Source organism: Balaenoptera acutorostrata, chromosome 6, assembly GCF_949987535.1.
Source record: "Balaenoptera acutorostrata chromosome 6, mBalAcu1.1, whole genome shotgun sequence".
NCBI lineage: Eukaryota > Metazoa > Chordata > Mammalia > Artiodactyla > Balaenopteridae > Balaenoptera > Balaenoptera acutorostrata.
In genome coordinates, this window is record NC_080069.1 from 88194894 (window position 1) to 88221361 (window position 26468).

General features: G+C 41.1%; 1 protein-coding gene across 1 annotated transcript in view; it reads left to right on the plus strand.

Annotated features, from left to right (window-relative positions):
* Positions 1-26468, plus strand: part of LOC103020035 (phospholipid-transporting ATPase FetA-like) — a 113949-nt gene that overhangs the window by 84457 nt on the left and 3024 nt on the right. The window contains exons 14-25 of the mRNA XM_057549434.1: positions 594-802; positions 3034-3077; positions 9923-10088; positions 11910-12098; positions 12818-12933; positions 17408-17572; positions 19744-19855; positions 21142-21247; positions 21628-21775; positions 22314-22497; positions 23973-24196; positions 25515-25598. Coding sequence (XP_057405417.1) covers positions 594-802; positions 3034-3077; positions 9923-10088; positions 11910-12098; positions 12818-12933; positions 17408-17572; positions 19744-19855; positions 21142-21247; positions 21628-21775; positions 22314-22497; positions 23973-24196; positions 25515-25598 — 1747 coding nt within the window. The remainder of the gene's footprint in view (positions 1-593; positions 803-3033; positions 3078-9922; positions 10089-11909; positions 12099-12817; positions 12934-17407; positions 17573-19743; positions 19856-21141; positions 21248-21627; positions 21776-22313; positions 22498-23972; positions 24197-25514; positions 25599-26468) is intronic.

Here is a 26468-nt window from a genome sequence, read left to right on the forward strand (position 1 = left end):
ATTTGGAACAGAAGTGGAATGTGACAAACACAATTGGGAAAACTCGGATAACATGAAGAGGAGGCTATTCTAGGGAAAAGCTACCCCACAGGCAGGCTGGATCTGCCTAGAAATTTATCAGAGGGTCAGCTCCTGTAAGCTGTTTCTGAGTCTCACAGATCTTTCCCTTATGAAACAAAGAAGTGCTATTTCAAGTCTGAAGTTTCTCTCTCTTCCCCACCAATGAGTTTACATGACAGCAGCAATAACTCTCTAATTAAGCCTAGGCTATGTTTTATAAATTAGCTCTTAACTCTGGCAGGCCTTGCATTATTGCAGAATTTCAAAAATTTTGGAAGAAAGGCTATAAAGGGAGTATGCCTCAGCAAAGTTAATCAGTATGTCTGGTAATCAAGTAAAGCCTTGAGTGATAATGGTCAAAGTCAGAATTACAATGGGTTGGCTAGTACGAAGGGTCCTTCAAGATTGTAGGTTCCCAAGGAAGGTATTCTGATTTTCATTTCTACCACAGGACTGGTACGAAGGAAACCAGGATGATGAATTTGCTTGCCCTGCTTTGACCCAGGACCCTTCTTTTCTTGCTTTCTCCTTAGTGTTGAGATAATAAGATTGGGCAACAGTTTCTATATCAACTGGGATCGGAGGATGTTTTATGAACTAAAGAACACACCAGCACGGGCTTGTACCACCACCCTTAATGAGGAGCTCGGCCAGGTCAAATACGTGTTCTCCGACAAAACAGGGACCCTGACTCAGAACATCATGATTTTCAACAAGTGTTCTATTAATGGGAAATTCTATGGTATGCATATTTTTCTGCTTTCCCTGAGTCTTGGGGAAATATTACTTTGCAGATTGTTCTCAAGAATGATCTATCTCTAAATCTATATGCCTCTAAATTCACATTTACTTCTTATTCTCACAACCTGCTCTGTTCACTAAGCAAAGCTCACCTAGCCCATTCAGTTCTAACCAAAAGCATTTATTTAGCACCTTTTAGATGCAATCCATTGTGTTGGATGTTGAAATATGAAGATGTATAAGAATTAATCTCCGTCCTCAAGGAATTCCCAATGTCTGGGGAATGTTAGTTACTCTCACATTAAATCAGATGGTGCAACCAGCATATTTCTGAAGCTGCTATTCTCCTGATTCCCCCTCAGGCCAATAAACACTCTAGAAAGAAGCCATCAAAGGGTATTCAGAGTTTGATGTGTCTCCAATGCCCAGTTATTCATTTATTTCCTGCCTTAGGCATAAGCTTGTTTTTGTGATAGTGTTAAGTCCTTATATGTGTGAACATTCATGCCCACTGCACTAACTAGCTAAGGAAAGCAATCACATCTAAAAAGATAGACCACATGGGGTGTTTCTTTGGGATTATGAAAAAGCTTTGAAACTAGGAAGATGTGATAGTTGCAAAATATTGTGAATGCACTAAATGCCCCTGAATTGTACACTTTAAAATGGTTACTTGTATGTTATATGAATTTCACCTAAATTAAAAAATTTTTAAGTTAAATTTTAAAAATTAAAAAATTAAAGTTAAAATTTTTAAAAAAGCTAGAGCACTCTAATATTTTCTATTACCCCTGCCAAACAAGTTTTCACATGTATAAACTCTGAAAGCTTATTTTTGGATGGTTGATTTGGGTGAGGATCTTAATCTTCTTACTCATTGTATGACCTGACCATACACTGGGTAAGGGTAAGGATAAGGTTGAAAAGGGTCATGGGTGTTTCTATGCTTGGTATCAGACTGTCTTCCACTCCCATTCTGTCTATGCTGTCTACTGGCCAAGAATCCTAAACATTCCAGCACTACTTTCACATATCCTCTAGGTAACTTTTCTGATTGAAAGGCTTCCTGAGGTACGAAGTCTCTCATAAATGACTAGCCTCCAGCCTCACCTCACTCACACTTAAGAAGAAGAATTGTACCCCAAGCAGCATTATTCTTACCATTGGCTTGAGGAAAGGAGCTCATAGGGCACTGAGAGCTAGGTGGCCTGAAGGGATTCGAGGGGCTTAACTGAAAGTCTAGGATGATAGAATCAGAAGAAATAAGCTTTTAAAAATCCTCCTTTAAATTACCATATGATGCAGTAATTCCATTCCAAGGTATATACGAAAAAAAAAAGAAAAGAAAAAGAAAACAGAGAATTCAATCAGATAGATGTATGCCAGTGTTCATTGCAGCATTATTCACCATAGCCCAAAGGTAGAAACAACCCATGTGTCCATCAACAGATGAATGGGTAAACTAACTGTGGTATATCCATGTAATGGAACACTCAGACATAAAAAATAATGAAGTTCTGACACATGCTACAACATGGATGATTCTTGAAAACATTATGCTAAGTGAAATACGCCAGACACAATCAGAAATATTTTATCATTCTACTTATATGAAATATCTAGAATAGGCAAATTCATAGAGACAGAAAGCAGATTAGAGGTTACCAGGGGCTGGGAATAGGGAAGAGTAAGGAGTTTTTGTTTAGGATGCTGAAAAAGTTTAGGAAATATATAATGGTGATTGTTGTACAACATTGTGAATGATATTAATGCCACTGAATTGTTCACTAAAAATGGTTAAAATGCATACTGTATTTGTTTTTCTCTTTCTGACTTACTTCATTCTGTATGACAGACTCTATATATGGATGGCATGGACATATATACACTACCAAACGTAAAATAGATAGCTAGTGGGAAGCAGCCGCATAGCACAGGGAGATCAGCTCTGTGCTTTGTGACCACCTAGAGGGGTGGGATAGAGAGGGTGGGAGGGAGGGAGATGCAAGAGGGAAGAGATATGGGGACATATGTATATGTATAACTGATTCACTTTGTTATAAAGCAGAAACTAACACACCGTTGTAAAGCAATTATACTTCAATAAAGATGTTTTTAAAAAAAATGGTTAAAATAAAAAATTTTATGTTATACATATTTTACCACAATAAAAAAATGTAAACCCTTCTTTAAAACCCTTGCCAAGTGTGTATTCTGTTTACTTACCAACAGGTGTTGTCTATGACAAGAATGGACAGAGGGTAGAAGTCTCGGAGGTGAGTGATTACAGCGCCCTGTGAAATGCATGTGGGACCTGAGTGAGGCTGCGCCTCACAGCAGCATCTTTAACACAGATTGGGATTCCCTGAGCCCCTGAAATATTACAGCTGTTATTGGCCCCATAATATCAGAAAGTATTATATAAATGAACTCTGTTTATTTGAGGGTATTTGGGTGTGTGTTTTAAAATGAAAACAGCTTATTATAAGAAGGTGATTTTATATAAATAATATATAAATTTTTTAAAAGTAAGGAATGTCTGAAGAAACCAGCAAAGGGATGAATCCTTGAGCTCATAAAAATGATCTAGGAGAGCAAATGAATAGTGGTTTAAGATACTTTTTTGGAAGACATTACATTACTTGAGAATAAATTCTAGTTCTACATATGAATATTATTTGTTTTCTGAATAGTGCTATTAAAATTTCTTTTAAACACAAATAAATTAATTAATTAAAAATGAAAATAGCTTTATTGGCTTTTTCTATTTAAAAAATAATCTGTGCTCATGATAAAAAAAATTCAAACAATATAGAAATGTATGAAGAAGAAAATTAAAATCATTCAGTCCCACTTAGATAACCAGTGTAAAATCTGGGAATATTTATCCTGTCAGATGCTTTTCATATGTATATATACACACATATACACCTAGGTCTAGTAGGTAGGTAGGTAAGTAGGAAGGAAGGATGGATGGATGGATCGTAGCATGCATGCTATTTTCAGCCTCCTTTTATTCACTTGACACTATATTGTGGCCCTCCTTCCGTGTCAGTATATTTAGGTCTACATCATCATTTTGAATGGCTGTCATAGCCAATTACATTGATGTATCTTAATTGATTTAGCCAATCCCCTATTTTTATTCTGTTGTCTTTTGCTATTATAAATAGCATTATGGTAAGCATCCAGGTATATACATTTTTGTCTCCTCTTCTGAAAATTATTTCCTTAGAATAAAGTCCTGGAAGTAAAATTAGTTGGTCAAAGGGTGGCTAGATTTTTAATGCACTTAATAGTGCCATATTTCTCTCTGGATAGAATGCATCAATTTATAATCCCACCAAAAATATATGAGAATTCCTCTTTTCCCATACTGTATCCTTGTCAGTACTGGGTATTAATATTTCAATCTTTAGAAATTTAATTGTGAAAATGATATCTCATTTAATTTACCTTTCTTTGTTTACTAATTAGATTGAATCATTTTATGTGCTTATTTTCCTTCCTCTTCCCAATCACTTTATTGCCCATTTATACTTTTTTTGTGAATTGCCTGTTCATATTCTTTGTCCTTTTTTTCTTATTTCAAGGGGCTCCTTATATAGTAAAAATACCAACTTTTCCTTCGTCTGGCACATATGTTACAATTATTTTTTTCCAGTTTTGTCTTTTGGCTTTTGTTTATAGTTTTTTGTTTAGAAGTTTTTAATTTATGTAATTAATTCTATCAGTCTTTATCCTTTATAGCTTCAGGATTTATGACATACTCAATAGTCCTAACCCACACAATTGTAAGAATATTTTCCTTTTCATTCTTCCTGTCTCTGGCTGGTTCAATTTTACTGTTTTTTCCAGTATTGGATCTCAACTTTTGTTTATGGGTTTGGTTTTAAGCATCCCTTCATAGGGCTTCTTCCATTATATTCAGTATACTACTTACCCTATCTCTTTCCTACTAGAACCAATTCCAAACCTTTAGCCACTTGACTTACGTACTAAACAGGTAACTCCGCCTCCCAACTACTGCCTCACCCTTATCCATCCAGAGAGACTGGAGATGGGAAATAAAATCAGTATTTGCCTTAAATCCTCTTCCAGGGACTCTGCTAATGACCTTGGCAATATAAACAAAGTTATAGCTTCTAGGGAGTAAATTGTTACTCTGGAGTTACCTTTCTCTTCCTCTTCCTTTTGCTACTGATCGACCATAACACATTTTCCTCTGGATCCCTGGAATCTTTGTTCTCTTGTAAGCAAACACCCACAGCCTTATCTTTTCATTAAAATGCTTTCTTCTCTCTACCTTGATTGAAAGATGACTTTCCCGGAGGATATCCCTTTTCCTCCATCTCTCGTACTCCGCATACCAAAAGCCCAAAGGTATTGTCCTCATTATCCTGTGCCACTTTTCTTTTTTTTTTTTTTTTTTTTTGGCTGCCTTGGGTCTTCATTGCTGCGCACAGGCTTTCTCTAGTTGCAGCGAGCGGGGGCTCCTCTTTGTTGCGGTGCACGGGCTTCTCATCGCGGTAGCTTCTCTTGTTGCGGAGCACAGGTTCTAGGAGCACAGGCTTCAGTAGTTGTGGCACATGGGCTCTAGAGTGCAGGGTCAGTAATTGTGGCTCACGGGCTTAGTTGCTCTGCAGCATGTGGGATCTTCCCGGACCAGGGCTTGAACCCGTGTCCCCTGCATTGGCAGGCAGATTCTTAACCACTGTGCCACCAGGGAAGCCCCTCCTGTGCCACTTTTAAACTATTACTTTTTCTCCCTCATATAATCTTTCTTCATGTGATGCTTATGACTTCTAGCTGTATTCCTCTTTCTTCTTGTCGTTGACATTTACAAATCTTCTGGCTTCTCCACTTCATTCACTGAGGACCTTGAAACCTTAGCTCATATTTTCCCTCTCTACCCAATCCCTGCTATCATCTTGGGTGGTATTGGCTTATTTATGGATGATCTAGCAACATAGATGCTTTCAGATGTCTAAAAGAATATATCTTTCAAATGACTTTTTGGACTCAAAAACATCTGTATCATCCATTTCTATGTTATCATGTCACCATCCAGAAGTGTACTACTCTGAAATTGTAAACTCCTTTGTCATGATCTCTGATCACAAACCTTATTTTTCCAGTTCTCTTGATACTTGATTCCTAGTATACCTGCTTTCTTATCACAGGAGGATTTACAAACTCTCTGTTCTCCTTTATCTCTATCAATCCCTTGTGACTTTACTTCCTTTCCTATCTTGCCCCCCATCTGTACCCAAGATCATAAGCATCTTCAATACCTTACTAGTTCTCCCTTTTTTTTCCCTCTCTGATCGCCCAACAAATCTCAACCTTGAATTAACCAAGCCAGCTACCATTCTCTGTTTCTAATCTCAGAGTGCCAAGCACTTTTTGGGGATCACAAGCCATTACAAATTCAGAGACTCCAAACTCTTCTGGGCTTCCAGTGCCACTTGGATAATTTTTTAATCTATTTATGGTGAGCTTAATTCTTAATTTTCCATATTAGCTATTCCAAAATTCACCACTCTTGGGCCTTCTACCACATCCCACTTCCTTCTCCCCGGTGTGCAGTAGATGATATTGTTTTCTACTTTGCTGAGAAAAATCCAAACTATCAGCTAAGTACCCTTTTCTGTACAAATATCAGAACCCACCTTTACTTCCTTTCCTTCAGTCTCAAAAAAAGGTATAACTTTTTCTTTCAATACTAATCTCTTCATATATTCTGATTCCATGCCTTTCTACTTCTTCAGGAACCTCAGTCAATCCTGTATTCTGTGTTTCTTAATATCTGAAACTTATCCCATTATATGATTCTTTCCCCTCAGCTCAAATCTATCCTTTCTTTAAAAAAAACAAACAAACAAAAAAAACACTTACTACATGCATACAATGGAATATTATTCAGCAATAAAAAGAAATGAGCTATCAAGCCATGCATGCACATATACACAGAAAAGGGAAGAACTTTAAATGCATATTGCTAAGTGAAAGAAGCCAATATGAAAAGGCTATGTACTGTATGATTCTAACTGTATGACATTCTGGAAAAGGTCGTGGTTGCCAGGAGTTTGGGGAGGGGTGGAGAGAAGGATGAAGCACAGGAGATTTTTAGGGCAGTGAAACTATTCTGTGTGATACTGTCATGGTGGATTCATTACATTATGCATTTGTCAAAAACCACAGAATTGTACAAAGCAGAGTGAACTCTAATGTAAACTATGGACTTCAGTTAATAATAATGTATCAATATTGGTTCATCAATTGTAACAGATGTACCATACTAATGTAAGGTGAAAATAGGGGGAAATGTGGAGTGGAAAGAAGAAAGGAAATATATAGGAACTCTCTGTACTTTCTGCTCAATTTTTTTTATGAACGTAAGACTGCTCTAAAAAATATAGTATTAATTTAAAATAAAATAAATGTGTTAAAGTAACCCTTAGCCCATTAACCAGAGGTAACCACTACTAATAAATGTTTACATCTTATTTTATTCATTTTTTAAAGCGCTTAGAACTTTTTCTTCATCCTGCATTACCCTCTGACTCCATCAGTCAGTCCAAAATGTTGATTATCAACCATATGTCAGACTCTGAATAAATGTTAAAGGTTCAAGGAAAACAAAAGAAATTTGTTCCCTACCTTCAGAGTTGGCAGACTAGAGGAAAAGTGTATAAGGAAATAGACAATTACAGCAGTCTTTATAACTCCTCACCTTTCATTCATTCCTCATTCTACCCTATATAATTAGATTCTGTCCTATCATGTCCACTGAAACTAGCCAAGGTCACTAATGACTACCTTGTTGTTAAGTCCTTACCCAATTTCTCTGCAGATTTTAACACTTAAAACTCCACTTTTTCTTAAAGCTCTCTTGTCCCTTGGCTTCTGTTAAGTAACTCTCTTCTTGTTTTTTCTTCCTGTATGATTGTTTTTTCTCATCTTCTTGGCCATAGGTGCTGATGTTCCCCCAGAGCTCTATTATTGTACCTCTTTTCCATCTTTATAGTCTCGTGTTTTTACTGACTTTAACTACTGCCTACTTACTAATGACCTCCAAACCCATATATCCAAGAACCTTTTTAGCTCCCTCCCCATCCATTACCAAAGCTAAAGATATCCTATAAAAACTATCTATAGCTATGTCACAGGATCTCAAAGAGTTTCCTCAATTGCCTCCTCTACCCTCCATTCTGAATTCGTTTCTTCTCATCTGATACCCCCAGTTTCCATCCTTTTGTCTAGTACCTGGATTTGCCATTCAGTCTTATTCAACTGGGTGTTTAACTTTCAATTGCAGAGTAATTCATCAATACTGCCCCTCAGATCATGCTTTACTGCAACTCCAAGCCAGCACTGCCTCAGTCCTGTACCCAGCCAGGTCCAGTGTTCTCAAACATTACTTGTCTGGAAGGGGAGATTAGAAACTAGCTCAGATCTCTTACCTGAGCTTCAAAACTATATATGCCTGCTTTCATTATTACCTTTATGTCCTTCAGGTATCACCAGGTCAGTCTGTCAAAAATCTCCTCCTGCTGGGTATCCTATCTCAGTGAATGGTCTTACCATCTATCCCAATTAGGATACATAAAATAATTCTTAACTGTTTCTCTCTTTCACTTGTCATATCCATGTCATACAATTCTATATTTTCAAATCATACCCTTAATTTAATATTTATTGTCACTACTTTATCATTTCTCTTGTGAATTACTGAATGGCTTTCTAACTGGTCTCCTTGCTTTTCATCTTGCTACTTCCAATATATTCTCCATGCTGCTACCAGAGGACTATATGATCATATGACTTTCAGCAGAAAATTGTTATGGTTCCCTATTGCATACAAGATGGTAATGCAGGATCTGCTTCATATCTACCTCTCCAACTTCTCTCACATCACTCACCAGCTTCTAAGTTTCAAAGAATGTACCAGTACAAGAGCCCAGTTATAGAAAAGCCTCAGAGGATGCTATATAATGAGTTATCTTAAATTACTAAACCCACAAACTTCCCAGAGCTCACAAGTCTGTGGTTGGCCAGGTCTAGGACTTGGCTCTGGACCTGACCATACTTCCTCACTATCATGACAAAACTCCCTCTAGATGGGTTATAGAAAAGAGCCAGTATAGCCCACTACAAACTTCCGTTTCCCCAACATAGCACCAAGCAGCGCAATTGTGTCTGTACTTGACACATTGGGGCCCAGCCCAGGTAGCACCACAACTACAATGAACTGGTGAAATATCCTTGAGAGTTCTGATATGGGCTGGAGAAATCTGTTAATAACACCGCACTCCAGGGTGGGCATAAGAGAGTCTCAGGACCAAATTGAGCCAGAAAAGAATGTTTACCCCAGGTGCCTACCAGCAGCCTACCTGACATGAAGAACGTTAGTCAACATCTAAAGGAGCCAAGCTCATAGCCAGGAAAATGGTAGTGAATATTAGGTCCACAGATTGAGGCAGGGTCAATAACCTTGAGGACTAGAGGCAGGAAGGAATCAGGTATGCTGAATCAGGTATGCAAAATGGTATAAAATTAAGTCTGTGAACAAGAAGTCTGTACTGAAGCTTCCTTGTCATACAGCCTTGCCTCTGTCTTGCAATATTCCTCTCTAGCCCCCTTGTGGGGTAAAATAGGATTAGTGCAACACAGTGATGTCATTGTACCTAGCTCCCTTCCCAGTTCCCAAAATCAGGCAGAGGACAGCCAGAGACAAGACTTTTTCCAGAAACCATTTACTAATAGGGAACAGTTACTCTCTCATGTCCTCAGGTTTGATTTATCATGGATTTGGGACTTGGAAGAATAGAGCCTGAAGATGGCCACTAATCATTCAGGATAGCTAGAGTAGAAAGAGGGCAAGAAGGGTCTGCCAAGCAGTGCTAGCTTGTCTCCTGTGTGATGGATCTTCTCCAAGTGAATGGATGGTCCAGGTCAGAGCTACAGAGGCCTTAGAAACCAGCACAGGGTCTCTTTCACTTATCTTGCTTTTCTTTTCCCATCCTCCTAAGAGTTCTCATCACATTCCAGAAATTGCCCCCAGGTCAACCTTCTGTAAAGTGTCAAGCTGCTGTTTGTTCTGGCTTATGTGTTCCAGAAAACAGAAAAGGTCGACTTCTCCTACAACAAACTGGCTGATCCTAAGTTTTCATTTTATGACAAGACTTTGGTGGAAGCAGTGAAAAGGGGAGATCGCTGGGTACACTTGTTTTTCCTGTCACTCTCATTGTGTCATACCGTAATACCAGAAGAGAAAGTAGAAGGTGAGAAGGGGCTTGAGGCCTCATGGACTGAGAATATGTCATAGAGTCTAGGCTGATTGGAGGGGGGATGGTTTGATATCATTTGTAATGGCTTAATCTAAAGAACTTTCTAATAGGAAGAGTTGTCCAGCAATGGAATGGATAGTAAAGATAAGTAGTGGGCTCCTAGTCACTGAATATATTCAAGTAGAAAACAACCTCTTGGTCTTAAAGAAGATTCATTCATTGGATAGGGGTCAAACTTGGTGCTATCTAGCGAGCTTCGGATCTTGAGACTCTGTAATATTCTGTCACAGAGTTTATCTGATTTATTGCCAAGATCAACCCCACTACCTCTGATAAGACTTCCTGAAGGATGAGTCATCCTCTTGTTGCTTCACAATTTAAAGGTATCCCCATATACCCTAATTTCTTTAGTAACCAGATATGACTATGTCATCCATGAATTTATCAAAATCTTTTTGAGAAATTACTGATTTTAAATTAAGAAGACTTTTTTTCCTTAACAAACAAGAATTTAGGCAGCCAAGTAAATCACATTCTTTAAAGTCAATGTAGTCTTAATATAATACCACCATGAGTAACACCTTATATTTGTACATCACTTTATAATTTTACAAGTTGCTTTCATTTATATTACCTTCCAGTCTTCACAACAGCCCTCTGCAGAACAAGAAAAATGATCCTAGTTTTATAGCAAAGGAAACTGAAGCTAAAAGAAATTAAGTGCTGTACAGCAGAAACTAACACAACATTGTAAAGCAACTATACCCCAATTTAAAAAAAGAAAGAAATTGTGATGACTAAAATCCTATAGCTAAGAAAGGTATAAATGGGATAAGAACCCAAATCTCATGTCTTCTGGCCCCATGAGCTCCCACCCTTCCACAAGCCTCTCCGGGTCTGACGTTCCAACAAGTTGGTATTACTTGAAGCATATTTGGACTTGTCTATGTTTACTGCCTTGAGTGACAAGGTAGGAAACACACAAGAAAGTAATCTTATTATCCCATAGACACATCTTATGTCTGACTTGAAATTATACTCCCCCACCTACCTTATTCACAAGTATAAGACTCTGATGATGTGTAACTGTTTTTAAAAATCAAATTAACCTTCAAAAGAGAAATAATCTAAAATATATCTCAGGTTATGGGGATTATTCTAAAAGAGGAGTTACAGAAATGTCTTGAGTAATATCAGATTGAAAGATTGATTCAACAGAGTAAGTCATTTACCTTCCCAGGGTGAGAGTTTCAAAGGTGACAATACTCATTCATATATATATATTTTTAATTGTTTACTAAACTATCAATCTTATTACCTTATAGCAGTGTTCATCAAAGTGCGGCCAGTCTTATGCAGGAGCACTTTATGGAGGACCATATGCATGAGACTCACTCAGGAGATTTGTTAAAATTCAATTTCCTGGGCCATCCTCCCAGATTTTGTGATTCTGGATTCAGTAAGTTTGGATGGGGCCCAGGAACCTTCATTTTTAACAATCTCCTGAGCCATCTTTACCCGCTAAAGTTGGAAAGCAACTGCCTATGTTTTGTTTGTTTGTACACATGTTCCATGTGCTTCTGTAATACTAACTCAGGTCTGTGAAATTAGTTGAGAATATTGGAAAGAATGAAAAAACTGACCTGTTCTATGCCACCTGGCCTTTTAGGGCCAGGCTTGTGAGGAAATTTTGAAGAAAGATGTCCCCTCCTGGGCTCCATCTTTATGTAAGCCACTTGGAAGACAATCTCACTTCTGGGTGGACTTCATCTGCACATCTCTATGGGCTCTGGCTGCTCTCTTCTCTCCTGCCAGGTGAGCTGACTTACCAGGCTCAGTCCCCAGATGAAGGTGCCCTGGTCACTGCTGCCAGGAACTTTGGCTTTGTGTTCCGTTCCCGCACGTCTGAGACAGTCATGGTAGTCGAAATGGGGGAAACCAGAATCTACCAACTACTGGCTATTTTGGACTTCAACAATGTACGCAAGAGGATGTCTGTTATTGGTGGGTGCCCCTCCTAGTCAGTCCTCTCCCCTCATTTGTCTTTCATATACATTCACACGTTGACTTTCTCCTCTATCTACACACAAATGTTTTCTCCTGCCCACATGCCATTTCACAGGCACTCTGCCTCAAATACAAATACATAGCCATTCCCACTTTCTCTCTCATAATCCTTTATATTTTCTAATATACACATATGTGAGCTTACTGCCATGTGCTAGGGCCCTTATTTAGTGATCCTGGGTAGTGGCTTGTCAGAACCCTCAAAGCCAAGATAAGAACAGAGAACAAACCCATAAAGCCTGAACTTGGAATAAGAACTGGGGGCAGACAATATAGAGGAAATTAATACTATCTTGCTCTCAATTAGTTTGGGCCTCAGGCTGAAGAGGAAGAAGGTCATTTTTCATCCTTGTTCCTTATTAGGTGTGGGCCTTGGTCTGGAACTTGGACTTGAGAAGCTAAATGTGATTCTGTATCAGAGTCTTCCATAGGTGATACTGAACCCATGGAAAAACTGGTTCCAAAAGGTCCTCTCTCATTCTCACCAGCCCTCACCACATCACTCATCCTGTATGACCACTCATTGAGTGCTTAGCCCCCAAAGGTGTCAGAAACAAATGTCATGGGAATAGCCTCCTGCCATCTCTCAGTGTCCCAGACAAGTTCTCATAACAGTGGACCTATATGGTTACTTTGCTTAATTTGCTTATCCTTAGTGAGGACACCTGAAGATCGCGTAATGTTATTCTGCAAGGGTGCAGACACGATCCTCTGTCAGCTGCTTCATCCATCCTGTAGATCCCTCAGAGACGTGACCATGGAACATTTAGATGTAAGTGTTTAGGTTGCAGGGGAGGGAAGCTGTGGATGGCTCTGTGTATCTGGATGTGTATCCATATATATGTCCCCATGTCAGTGTGTTTCAGTATGGGGTAGATTGGTGTCTGTGTCTCTTTAATTGATAGAAGAATAAAAACTACCCCATTCTGTGGGATTCTCACTGACCACATTGCCAACTTCTGTGTGAAGGAGTTGGGTGGCCCAGGATCCCAGGGGCATGATGAGGATTGTGTTGTGGGAGCACTTACCACAGTCAGAACAGTTCATTCTATGATTCCTGGCTCAGGAGGTCCTGTGGTCACATCTAGAATTTGCTTCAGAGTAGGGCCTGCTGGACTTCCCTGGTGGTGCAGTGGTTAAGAATCCGCCTGCCAATGCAGGGAACATGGGTTCAAGCCCTGGTCCGGGAGGATCCCACATGCCGTGGAGCAACTAAGCCCGTGTGCCACAACTACTGAGCCTGCGCTCTAGAGCCCGTGAGCCACAACTACTGAGCCCTCATGCCACAACTCCTGAAGTCCTCGCGCCTAGAGCCTGTGCTCCGCAACAAGAGAAGCCACCACAGTGAGAAGCCCGTGCACCACAACGAAGAGTAGCCCCCACTCGCCGCAACTAGAGAAAGCCTGCGTGCAGCAATGAAGACCCAACTCAGTCAAAAATTAATTAATTAATTAATTAATTAATTAATTAAAAGAATAGGGCCTGCTGGTATGGGAGGCCCCACTCCACCAGCCATGATGGGAAAAGACTGCTTTTAGGGTATGGAGCAGAAGGCACCAGGCCTGGGCTGTGTAGAGGACTGTTTGACACCATCCTCTGTTATTTACAGGATTAGAATCCCCATGGGTACCTACCTACCCCACCCCACTTCCACCCTTTAGGACTGGAGATATATCAGAAAGAGAGATTGGCTTCAGTCTGCTGACATTAGAAGGGAAAACCAGATTCATGCTCGCTGGGGTTTCTACCCTTAAACCTGGATATATAAAGGGTTGGGGGAATAGGACAGGGGATGTGATGGGGAAGGGGCAGATCAGAAAAATATTTTAAAGAATAAATAGGTTGGAGGAAGTGCTATTTTATTAGGCCATTTTGGCTTGGGCTCACGTTAACTCATAGAAGTCAGAGAGCAAATGGCCAAAAGGCACATGAAAAGATGTTCAGTGTCAGCCATCAGGGAAAAGCAAATCAAAAATCACAAGATACTACTTCACACCACTAGGGTAGTTAAAATCGAAAAGATGACCAGACAATAATGAGCACTGCCAAGGATATAGAGAAATTGTAACCTTCGTACATTGCTGACAGGAATGTAAAATGATGCAGCCATTTTGTAAAACAGTCTGGCATTTCCTGAAAAAGTTAAGCATAGAGTTGTCATATGACCCAGCAATTCCACTCCTAGGTATATTCCCAAGAGAAATGAACATTTATATTCACACAAAAAAGTGTACGCTAATATTTATAGCAGAATTATTCATAATAGCAAAAAAGTAGAAACAACCCAGATCCCCATCAATGGATGAATGGATAAATAAAATGTGATAAATCTGTACAGTGAATGTTATTCAGTCACAAAAGGGAATGACATACTTATAAATGCTACAGTGTGGATAAACCTTGAAAACATTATGCTAAGAGAAAAAAAGCCAGTCACAAAAGGCCAATATTTTACGATTTCATTTATATGAAATGTCCAGAATAGGCAAATCTGTAGAACAGAAAGTAGATTAGTGGTTACCAGGGGCTAGAAGAAAAGGGAATGGAAATGACTGCTGACGGATACAGGGTTTCTTTTGGAGGTGATGAAAATGTTTGGGAATAAGATAATAGTGATGGTTGCACAACTTTATGAATATATATATATTTAAAAACCACTTAATTGTATACTTTAAAAGGTGGATTTTATGGTACATACATTGTATCTCAAGTTTTTGAAAAAGTCATTGAAGTGTCCCACATAGGACAACTCTTATGTCTTATACTGGTTTCCTGAGGCCACAGTTTTGTTTTTTTCGTGTGTGTGTGTGTGTGTGTGTGTGTGTGTGTGTGTGTGTGTGTGTTTTATGGGCTACTCTGAAAACTTGTCTTTTAACCTTCCAGAACTCATGAATTAGGGTATCTTCTCAATGAGCATTTCCACAGACTGGCTTCAAAGAGGGGTCATAAAACTACTTCAGATCTTTTGACCCGCTTCCAACCTTAACAGATACCCATAGTGGAGCCTAAAACACTACAATCTATTAACCACTGAGGATACACCTATAAGAGTCAAGTTCCAGAAACCCACTCACACAGAAGCACAGCTCCAAGCCCTCTAAGACAGGAATCCAGCAAACAGGTCACACAAAAACAAGCAGCAGTCATAATTTGGCCCCAGGGCCCCAGTTTGCCCACCACAAGAGAAAAAAAAAACATACAAGTAAGGGATAAGTAAAAAATAATGTTAACACAGGCTGCTAAAATATTTGTTGAATGGATTAAGAATCTGTCAGTGTATTGTTAAGCTTGCCAAGTCCTCTTATCAGTATCATGCAAAATCAGTTTCTGCCATATCTCTTCCTTCTTTTTTTTAAAATGGCTGATGTATATTTTAAATTGCTGAATATATATAGATAGATAGATAGATTTATTTATTGAGGTAAAATTGGTATATGACATTATATAAGTTTCAGGGGTACACCATTATAATTTGATATTTGTATATACTTCAAAGTGATCACCACTTTGTCTAGTTATCACCCGTCACCATACAATTGACCCCCTTCACCTATTTCACCCACCCCCCAACCCCTTTCCCCTCTAGTAACCACCAGTCTGTTCTCTGTATCTATGAGTTTGTGTTTTGTTTGTTCATTTGTTTGTTTTTTAGATTCCACATATAAGTGAAATCATACGGTGTTTGGTCTTTCTTTATCTGATTTATTTCACATAGCATAATACCCTCAAGGTCCATCCATCTCGTCACAAATGGCAAGATTTCTACTTTTTGTGGCTGTGTAGTATTCCATTCATCAATGGACATTTAGGTTGTTTCCATATCTTGGCTATTGTAAATAATGCTGCAGTGAACACAGGGGTGCATGTATCTTTCTGAATTAGTGATTTCATATTATTTGGATAAATACCCAGAAGTGGAATAGCTGGATCTGGATCATATGGTGATTCTATTTTTAATTATCAAAAAGACAAATAACAAGGGTTGGAGAGGATGTGGAGAAAAGGGAACCCTCATACACTGTTGTTGGGAATATAAACTGGTACAACCACTATGGAAAACAGTATGGAGATATTTCCTTTTTAAGAAGTCTCTTGAGATCTTCTCTCAGCCTTCTTTTTTATAGCTTCACCTGCCAACAGTACAGAGGTTTAAGAGATAGCATTCTCTACAGATACTGCCTTGTATTAATTTTACCTGACAGGTAACATGAAGAACTCAGGAGTTACACAGAAAACTAAGAACAAAATATCAAGATGATAAATTCTGTTTCTCTTTGCTCTTATAATGCCAAAGTGAATTATTTTGAAGCTCACTATTAAGTTATTATGGGGACTTCCCTGGCAGTCCAGTGGTTAAGACTTCACCTTCACTGCAGAGGGCACATGTTTGATCCCTGGCCGGGGAGCTAAGATCCCACATGCCGCACGGTGCAGCAGAAAAAATAAAATGTAAAAAACAGTGATTATGTAGAAATTGTTATTCATGTGCAATTCTCAACACACAAAATCTGCTTCTAACCCTCCTTCAGTTAAATATGAATTGTGCCCTAAACTGCCCACACTCTCACCTAGCTCTCCTTATAACCAAGAGTATACTTCCGCAAGATAGTTAGCTATGCGTGGTTAGGATATATTGGTGGCCAAAGAGCAAAAGATGCTAACTCACCCACAGAGCATTTCAGCAGTGGCCTCATTAACACTACTGGCTATGACTAATCAACTGAGCCAACCAGCTGTAGACAAATACACAAATTTGCTATTTGAGATGCCCATTGAATACTCGATGAAGGAAGGCAGGGAGAGATGAAAATAAATGAATGTAAGCCTGTAAAAAAACAGTAACACCCTTGATTATTTGCTATAAGAATTCCTTTTTACTTTATTACTCTCTTCTTTCTCATAGTATAGACATCATTATCTTCTCTTTAGAGGGTGAATTATTATCCCAATTTTACAAGAAATAAATCTAGAAGGCGTCATTCTTTACGAGGGTCACACAGCAAATAACCTAACCGCAAGTGGAAGTCAGAATCTTCTGTCTCTCAACCTTTATCCCCAGCTATGCTGGCGCCGTCCTTAGGGCGTTTGACTGAGAAAACTCAACAGGTGCTTTCTGGTTAGGCTAGGTCCTAGCCCTGTGATACTAACCAATAAACCCTATCTTGCAGGCAGATGGAGTCTGTCTCATTCCTTAACTCAGCCCTAACCCAGCCCAAGTCCACTCAGTGCATACACATGTCTTCCAGGATTTTGCCAGTGACGGCCTTCGCACCCTCATGGTGGCCTACCGAGAACTGGACAATGCATTCTTCCAGGACTGGAGCAGCAAGCACAGTGAAGCCTGTCTGTCTTTGGAGAATCGGGGAGATAAAATATCAATGGGCTATGAAGAGATCGAAAAAGACCTGATGGTTAGTGTGAGGAAGCCAGGGACAGATTGGAGGCAGGATTGGGGGCGGGGGAGCAGTCAGGAGACTGATCAAGGGCTCTGAGAATGGCTTCTAGCAAATCATAGGTTCAGGCTCTCTCTGGATACTGGATACTGGATACTGGAATCCAAGCTGATTCAGGATATCTTGGATCTTTGAAATCCATAAATAAGAAAAGAATGTACTTGTTGTAAATTTCATCTTTCTGGCAATGTTTCTTATCCCAAAGCTGTCCACAGAAGCTAAGAAATCTGGAAGAAATCAGGGTCTGAATAATGTACAACTTAGATGATCCAGAACTAACTGATGGAATAATCAAGACAATAATATTCACTCATTCATTCAACATATTTATTAAGTGCCTCCTATGTGCCAGGTACTGTTTTAAGCCCTGAGCATGTAGTAGTAGGCAAAACAGACAAAAAAGTAATATATATACAGTATGTTAGGTGATGACAGTTCTATGGAAGAAAATAAAGCCAGGAAGAAAGGTAGGGAGTATCAGCATATGTGTGTGTGTTGTAGAGGGTAGAGTATAATTGCTATTTTAAATAGGGTGCTTAGTCTTTACTATGAAGGAGACATCTGAGCAGAGACCTGAAGAAGGTGGCAAACCACGCAGATCTCTGGGGAATCAGTTTTCCAGAAAGAAGGAACAGCAAGAACAAGGACCCTGAAACAGGAGCAGACCTAATTTGTTAGTAGAACAGCAAGGCAGCTCGTGTGGCTGGTACAGTGTAAGTGAGGAGGAGACAACAAAAGGACATGAAACAGAGAAGCAGTAAGGGGTCTTGACAGGCCCGTATAAAGACTTATAGTGAGACATGGAAAACAGTTGAAGAGTTCAACCAGGGAAGTGATGTGATAGCTTTTAAAATGATCAGTCTGGCTGCCATGTTGAGATGATTATTACTGTAGGGGAGCAAATGCAGACCCAGGGAGATCAATTAGAAAGTAGTTGCTGTTCCGGTTTGCAAGGCAGAAATAGAGACACAGACGTAGAGAACAAATGTATGGACACCAAGGGGGGAAAGGGGTGGGTGGAATGAACTGGGAGATTGAGATTGACCTACATACACTAATATGAATAAAATCGATAACTAATGAGAATCTGCTGTATAGCACAGGGAACTCCACTTCGCTGTACAGTAGAAACTAGCACAACATTGTAAAACAACTATACCCCAATAAAAAAAGAAAGAAAGAAAGAAAGAAAGAAAGAAAGAAAGTAGCTGTAATAGTACAGGTGAGAAATGATAATGGCTTGGACCAGATAGAAGTAGTGGAAGTGGTGAGAAATGGTCAAATTCTGTACACTTTTAAAAGTAGCACCAACAGAATTTGCTGATGGTTTAGATTATAGAATATGATAAAAGAAGTTAAGGATGACCCCAAAATTTTTGACCAGATTGATACAGGCTCTGCTATAAAAAGAGAAATTGCTGATACCAAATGGGAAAATTTAGAGATCCCAAAGGTCACAAATCTCCTTCCATAATCAGTTCTGTGGTTAGTATTTCTAGTCTGTCCTTTTAGAGGCCTAGCAGAAATCAGTCAGTAGTTTGTCCGGCTGTTAGTTTCTCAGACCCAGTGCTGTTGCCCATCCCTGTGGTCAGTCAGTACAATTAGGGTATCACTGAGAGACGGCACGATGTTGGACCAACATACTTTCAATGTAGTGTGGGAAAGGCCTTGAAAACCTTAGAGGCCCTCAGTAGGTACAAACAAATGAAGTTCACCCAAGCCCTTTTAGAGTTGAAAGAAAAACTGGAGTTGGATTTGGGGATCCCTTGTCTGGGACCCACTGCTTTTGGAGACCAAAGCCAGGAAACGTGCTATGAAGCAAGGGAGAAGTGAGAGTGTGTTGAGAAACAGAGGATTTAGAAGTGGCACAAAGCTTCATGTACGACTTGTGCGAGTCTTTTCCCTCTTTGGTTCCTTATATTCTGTGTTTCTAAATTTGATTTCAGTGTGTGGTTGAAAAGCTGTCTGTTGAGGGGCAGAGTGTAGTGAGTTTTATAACATTGGGGTCCTCGTGCCAGGACAGAGCCAGCTTACTAAAGAGGATGCAGAGGTGCCAGTCGAGTTGTTGGGTACCACTAAATTCAGTGAGCCTCTTCCTTTGCCTCACTCACTGATATTTCTGTTCAAAGCTGTTAGGGGCCACAGCCATAGACGACAAGCTGCAGGATGGAGTACCTGAGACGATCATCACCCTGAACAAAGCCAAAATTAAAATCTGGGTTTTAACTGGAGATAAGCAAGGTAAAGGGGAGCTCCTTGCCTGACCAATCCTCTTCCCTGTCCACCTTAGCCATTTCTTCTTTTTCTTTTTCATTTCCTTTTTTTCTTAGCCATTTATTTGACAAATACCTTATAACCCAGGTCAAGTCCTTAGAGAACACCTTCACTCCCAGTCTTGCATATAATTTGCTAAGCATATATAGTACTTTATGCCAGATACTGTATTAGGCATGGAGAACACAGAGATGAATCAGTCAGACATGGCCTCTGTCATCCAGGAACTCACAAGCTAAAAACTTTTAGGGTTGTCTTTGACTATACCCTCTCTGTTGTCCCAAAGATTTACTCTCTTACCATGTTCCACTAATTCTTCTGAAAATCCTCTTAACTATGCCACCACCCTAGTTTAGCCTTTGTACCCTGTCGGCTGTACTTCTGCAAAAACTTCGGAACTGATCTGTTTCTTGACCTTATTAATTTCAATATAGCCTACATACAACCATCAGTTTAACCTTCCTAAAATACTGCTTTTGTGATGTTACTCCTCTACTCAGGTACCTACAGCAACTTCACATGGTAAAGTCGGACTCCACTGTCTGGACTTCAAGACCTTGATAATCTGTTGCTACCTACACATCCTTATCTCCATCGTAATGTGACCGTATCTTCATTATGTCCCAAACCAATTCCTATTCTATGCCCTCTGTTTGGATTGTTTCCCCATTTGAAATTCTTTTTCCCCCTAAACAAATCTTACTCATCCTTTAAGGTCTTGCTCTAAGAAACTTTCTATGACAATTGCAATCTCTCCTCTGAATTTTGATACTACTTGTAGCCAAGGTTCAGGACTCAATTTAAAAAAAATTGTTTTCCTTAGTATGACTTTATTCCAAATTCCAGATTTCTTGATGCAAAGGAAAGACTACAACCTAAACATATCTCAGTCCCCCATAAAATCTAGCATAGAAACAGGCACAGTGCTGATCAAGGAAATATACCCAGATTGCCGGGAGAAGTGAATACAGACAGGAATTGCTTTAAGAAATAAGGGAAGGCTTTGTAGAGAAAGCTAAGCTAGAATGATCCTAGTTATTGATAAATAACTTGCAAGTCTGTAGCAGGTAGACAGCTTCCTCTGGATGTTTGAGTATAGTCTCCACTGGCTCACGAAAAACACGCTTTGACTGCATCCATGGCAAATATGGACATATGGGCCCTGCAGGCCACTGTTTAGTGCCTTTGTACCTGTACACTGTAAAGACCCTGTTCCAGCCAAAATGCGACCTGTGTTCCCCCTTGCCCTGCAGAGACTGCTGTGAACATTGCCTATGCCTGTAACATATTTGAGGATGAAATGGATGGGATGTTTATCGTGGAAGGCAAGGATGATGAGACAGTTCGGCGAGAACTCAGGTGCGACGGGAGGGCTGCCACAGCCTGTCCCTGGGACCAAGATTTCCCACCCATCACTTCACCCAGTGTGGCTCTTATGTTACCAGAAGGAACAGAGGAGAAATGGGGGAGGGAAAAACAAAAAACCTAAAATATTGGAGAATTTTGTGAAGAAGCATGAGGGCTCAAGGAGTTGGAGTGTGGAGGTGGAGAAGTGTTGTATGTAGATGGTCTGGGACCTAAGGCAGTGGCAGGTCTCAGAAGGCAGTTGAGTATCAGGCCCTGGGAGGTGCTCTGCAGAGGCTCTATATCCACCTTGCTCACTTTCACTTTGGGACACATTTTCCTTCCTAAGCTCTGGTGCTTCAGGTCAGACACTAACCATTACTCTTGGCTTTCAGGTCAGCAAGGGAAAAGATGAAACCTGAGTCTCTACTGGAATCAGACCCAGTAAACAGTTACCTCACCACAAATCCCCGAATGCCCTTCAAAATACCCGAGGAGATGCCCAATGGCAACTACGGCTTGATCATCAATGGCTACAGTCTGGTGGGCAGCACAGACCTACAACTCTGTTCTCTTCTTCCAAGGAACTTTTTTCCTAGGTCCAACCCACTTCAGGGAAAGTTCAAGATCCTTTTGCTATTCCATGAGTTACCCTATTCCCCCTTCCTTCAGGTGCCCTTGCCTGTCAGACACCTTTCCCCAACCTTCTCTAGGCAGGAATAATGAGGAAAGAGAAGCCAAGGGTATAGTCCTTTCTTATCCAAATTCTTCACTACTGATGTGGCCCATCACCTAGGGGAAGGGGGGAAGTGAGCAGAACCAGGTCCTCCAAAAAATCACTTGGCCTTATAACCCAGTCAACTGATTTGACCCAGTGAGAGACCCTCACTGGTTTTCCACTGGAGGCTGGGTCAGGATGCCTAGAACTGGCTTGGGGGCTTGGCTGCCCTTGGGAGTGGAGCACCTGAGTAGTAGCTCTGCCTGACAGGGGAGTATGGAGGGGAAGGAGAGGGCCTAGGAAGGCTCTGTCCCAAGAGTCTTTTGGGGAAGCCTGGAATGTGGGTGTGTCCTGGTGCTGCAGGCCCACGCTCTAGAAGGGAACCTGGAGTTGGAACTGCTGCGAACGGCGTGCATGTGCAAGGGAGTGATCTGCTGCCGGATGACACCCCTTCAGAAGGCCCAGGTGGTAGAGCTGGTGAAGAGGTACAAGAAGGCGGTGACACTGGCCATCGGGGATGGGGCCAATGACGTCAGCATGATCAAAGGCATGTGAGGGGTTGGGGGGCTGTAGTGCCTAGCCACGGGCTTGCTCTTCCCTCCTTCCATGGGCAAAACTGATCTGGGTGGCACTGTGTTGCTGGCTCACTCTCCTGCATATCATATGTATTGTACATTTATACTGTTTTGCAGCTTCATTCATGTTCCTCTACACCTCAGTTCCCACTTGTTTACACATCATTACATCAGCCCACATCCACAGTCATGCACACACATTCAGATTCATGTACGTAACACTCACACACACTCAGATACCCATGGCTCCAATAAGAACACGTGTGCATATTCATAGAACAACAGGCTGTGCAACTACAACACCATCTTTCTGAGATGGCATCGAAGCCCACAGAAAGGACCGCTGGGCAGGAGTCGTGGTCTGTTCCTTTTTTGAAGGCTGTAAGGCTGAGCAATGTTAGACAGACTACAGGGCTGCCCAACCAGGGAATTAGCTGTGCGGCCTGATGCAGGGATCTTTTCCTCCCTGCGGCAATATTCCCAAGAGCTTGCCCTGACTCCCCTGGCTGGAGAAGAATAGCAAACTTATTGCTGCTTCAGACCAACAGAAGCAAATGGCTGAAACTGGTGCTAATTTCAGCTGAACGTTTTTAGCCTCCAGCAACTTGTGGTTCTGTGAGATATGGATAACATCTAGGGGTCCTCTAGTCCAACCTCTCTCCCCATACTGGAAACACTAGCAGATATTCCAGCCTCGGCTTCAATACTAGGAAGTGTTCTTGCTCTCTTCCCCGCTTTCTAGAACTTCATTGGCTTTTAGAGCCTTAGAGGTTTCAATTATTCTGTTAAGCAATGTAATAGGTATATACCAGAAGATCAAAGAATCTGGCCTATATTACAACAGACTGATTAAAACTTTTAGAAACTTATGTCTTACCTTCCATCAAGCATAATCCTTGCTTTATCCAGAAAAAGTCACCTTAAGCTTCCTGAAGAACTCGTTTCTTACTAACAAAGTATGTACATCACGTATTCCTCCCAACAGTTGGATTTTAGCTCCTTAGATAAACTTAGGTAACTAAAAACTGTGTTAGGTTGACATTCATCCTGCATCTTTAATTGATTTAAGTGGCTTCGAGAGATAACAAGAAATTTTTACCTCAGCATCTGGGCAGTAGGGAAGAGCCCAGATGGCTCTAGTAGGTGCAAAACCATCAAGGACAGTTTTCTAGTACTAGCTGTATGTGGCGTTCTTGAGTGGCAGCATCCAAAACAAAGTGCGGATGAAGGAGTTGTTGTCTGACTTGTGGGGGAGGGGCAATCCACTAAGGAGAAAAGACTCCATAAGTAAGTGCCACCTTGAGCTGGGCCTACCAGTGTTTTTCAAATGTAAAATAAGGGGCTTATGCAACATGATCTCCTTTTACAGCCTTCCTTTTACACTTCCCAGGCTGGGAACCCAGAAGACAAGCTCTGTGACTGAGAAGTTTCTGGGGTTTCTTTGCAGCTGCCCACATTGGAGTCGGCATCAGTGGCCAGGAGGGAATGCAGGCCATGCTCAACAGCGACTACGCCTTCTCCCAGTTCCGCTATCTTCAGCGTCTACTCTTGGTCCACGGCCGCTGGTCCTATAATCGCATGTGCAAGTTTCTCAGCTACTTCTTTTACAAAAACTTTGCCTTCACTCTGGTGCACTTCTGGTATGCCTTCTACAGCGGGTTCTCTGCACAGGTAGGAAGTCAAGTGGCATTCCCCACTCTCATCAACTGGGTCTTCTCTGATCACCCCCCACTTCAGCCAGTTCAGATCCCTTTTCTCCTCGAGAGACCTGTGTATGACATGCTGCCATCTATCCATTAAACTTCTCACCCATGATGATCCCATCTCCTAACCCTACACTTAACCTTAGATTTCTCAACACTAACTTTTCTGTCCTGGCTCTGACTTGGCCTTGACTCCTACCAACAGAACTCTCCCATGAGATATTTTCATTTTTTCCATGACATAGAGACCTAGAATTTCCAAACATATGTAATGGGGGTGGGGGTGAGATTCCTGGATCTGGGAGGGGTTTTTTTAGGATCCAGAGTAATCTTTATGGAACAGGCTAAGTCTCAAGGGGCCTTTGGGTCTTGCCAGACAGGCTGGTTCTGGCATTTACCTGTAGCCATACTTGGAAACACAGCTTCCCTTTACTTCTCCTTCCTCACCCAGACATACCACGCTGCCAAACACACCCTATTTTTGCTCTAATGAATATGAAGTCTCCCCCACAGAAGTGGGGAGAGGTGACACTTGGATGTTGATGTTCTACGAGAAGTCCCTTTTCCTATGAGAAGTTTTTCAGGAGTCTCTCAAGGATTCCCAAAGAGAAACAACCTCAGGAATGATTATCTTGGGAGATCCCTACTACCTTTGTCACCTTGGGCTCCAGGGGAAACAGACCAGTCAGCAGACAATAGTAGGCTTGTCTACCCCTAGTGTCTAACAAAGCCAGTCTGGTTTGTGGGAGGTGTATGTGTATGTATGTGTTAGTTACTGCTGACCTCTTGTGGTTAGTAAAGAAAGGAGCCCTCTCTAGGCCCAGAATGAAGCACCCAGCTGGGGAAGGGTCATTGGGTCTATTCTGCTTGCCAGTGTTAGAAAATGTCCAGGGTTATAGAAACTACTGAATGCCATAAAGCAGATAAAGAACCCAGAGGCTTACATGCCTGGCAGTGCAGGGGTACACCTAGTATTCCCTAGCAGCCACTCTGGGTCCTTTCTGTATAGGGAGGAGCAGTACAGGTCATGGTGAGGTTGGTCTAAATCAGCCTTGTCAGGTTGGCCACAAACAAGTTTGATGTGAGCTTACGCCAGCCTGGGACCCAGGGACCAAACAGAGTCTGGGGTCAGCCTTCTCAGTCAGATTTCGGAAATCCAAATCCTGCTCTAGGTTAGTATGGTGATGGGTAGGTGTAGGGCAGAAGGGCTTCTCTTGGACCTGGGGGGTGGAGCTGAGACTTTGGAGAAGAGACGAATTTAAGAAATCTCCTTGGTATTCTTCCAGACAGTTTATGATACCTGGTTTATCACTTTCTACAACCTGGTCTACACCTCCCTCCCTGTCCTGGGCTTGAGTCTGTTTGACCAGGTAAGACCAGCAGCAAGCCTCTTAGGGCTGAAGCCCCTGGGCCCTTGAAGAGTATTCCCAGGAGTGAGGAGGACAGCAATAGCCAAGCTCTACAAAGTCAAATATAAATGGAATAATTTATAGAGCAAGGGAGGGAGCTGATCACCTAGAGAGGTATCATTGGATAAAGTAAAGAATCCTCTGCCACAGAGAATAATCATCAGTTGTAGAAATCCAAGTTTTCCTGTGTGAATTTTATCTTTGTAGAGAGAAACACAGAAATTGTGCTGTACAGTAAATTGAGTGTGTACAAAAGTGAAAGGAAATAGAGTTATTGGTGCAGGACTAGGTAAAGCAAGGGGCTTCAAGAAAGGAGCAACCCATAGAGAGATAGTGAGATAAGCCAATTCAGGGAGGCCTAGGTGGGAATCCTGAAGGCCAAACACGGGAGTATGGGTATGATACCTTGAATCATAGGGAGTCAGCCTAGGGGATACCATTTAGCCCTCTCAGAAATTCCTTGGGCATTGAGGGTCCTGGTGCCCTACCTCTCCCTCTTCTCCTACCCAATCTCTAGTCCTGGGCACACGGAATAGAAAAGGGGCCTCCAAAGAGGAATAAGGTAGCTGAAAGAAGACATCATGGGATCATGGTTCCTGGTCTCCATCGGGGTAGGAAGGGAAATTCTCCGTGAAGTAGCTGCCAGCCTCAGAGCAACAAGAGGGGTGAATTATGTCATTCAACAGTCCTATCCAGCTTCAATGGTCTAATTCTAGGGATCCACAACCTCTCAAAACAAGCCTCCAGCTTTGTTATCCAAAGTTTCGGATTTAGGAGATGAAGATGATCCAATGTCATCCACATAGAGAATTCCCTCACCTGAATTTCCCA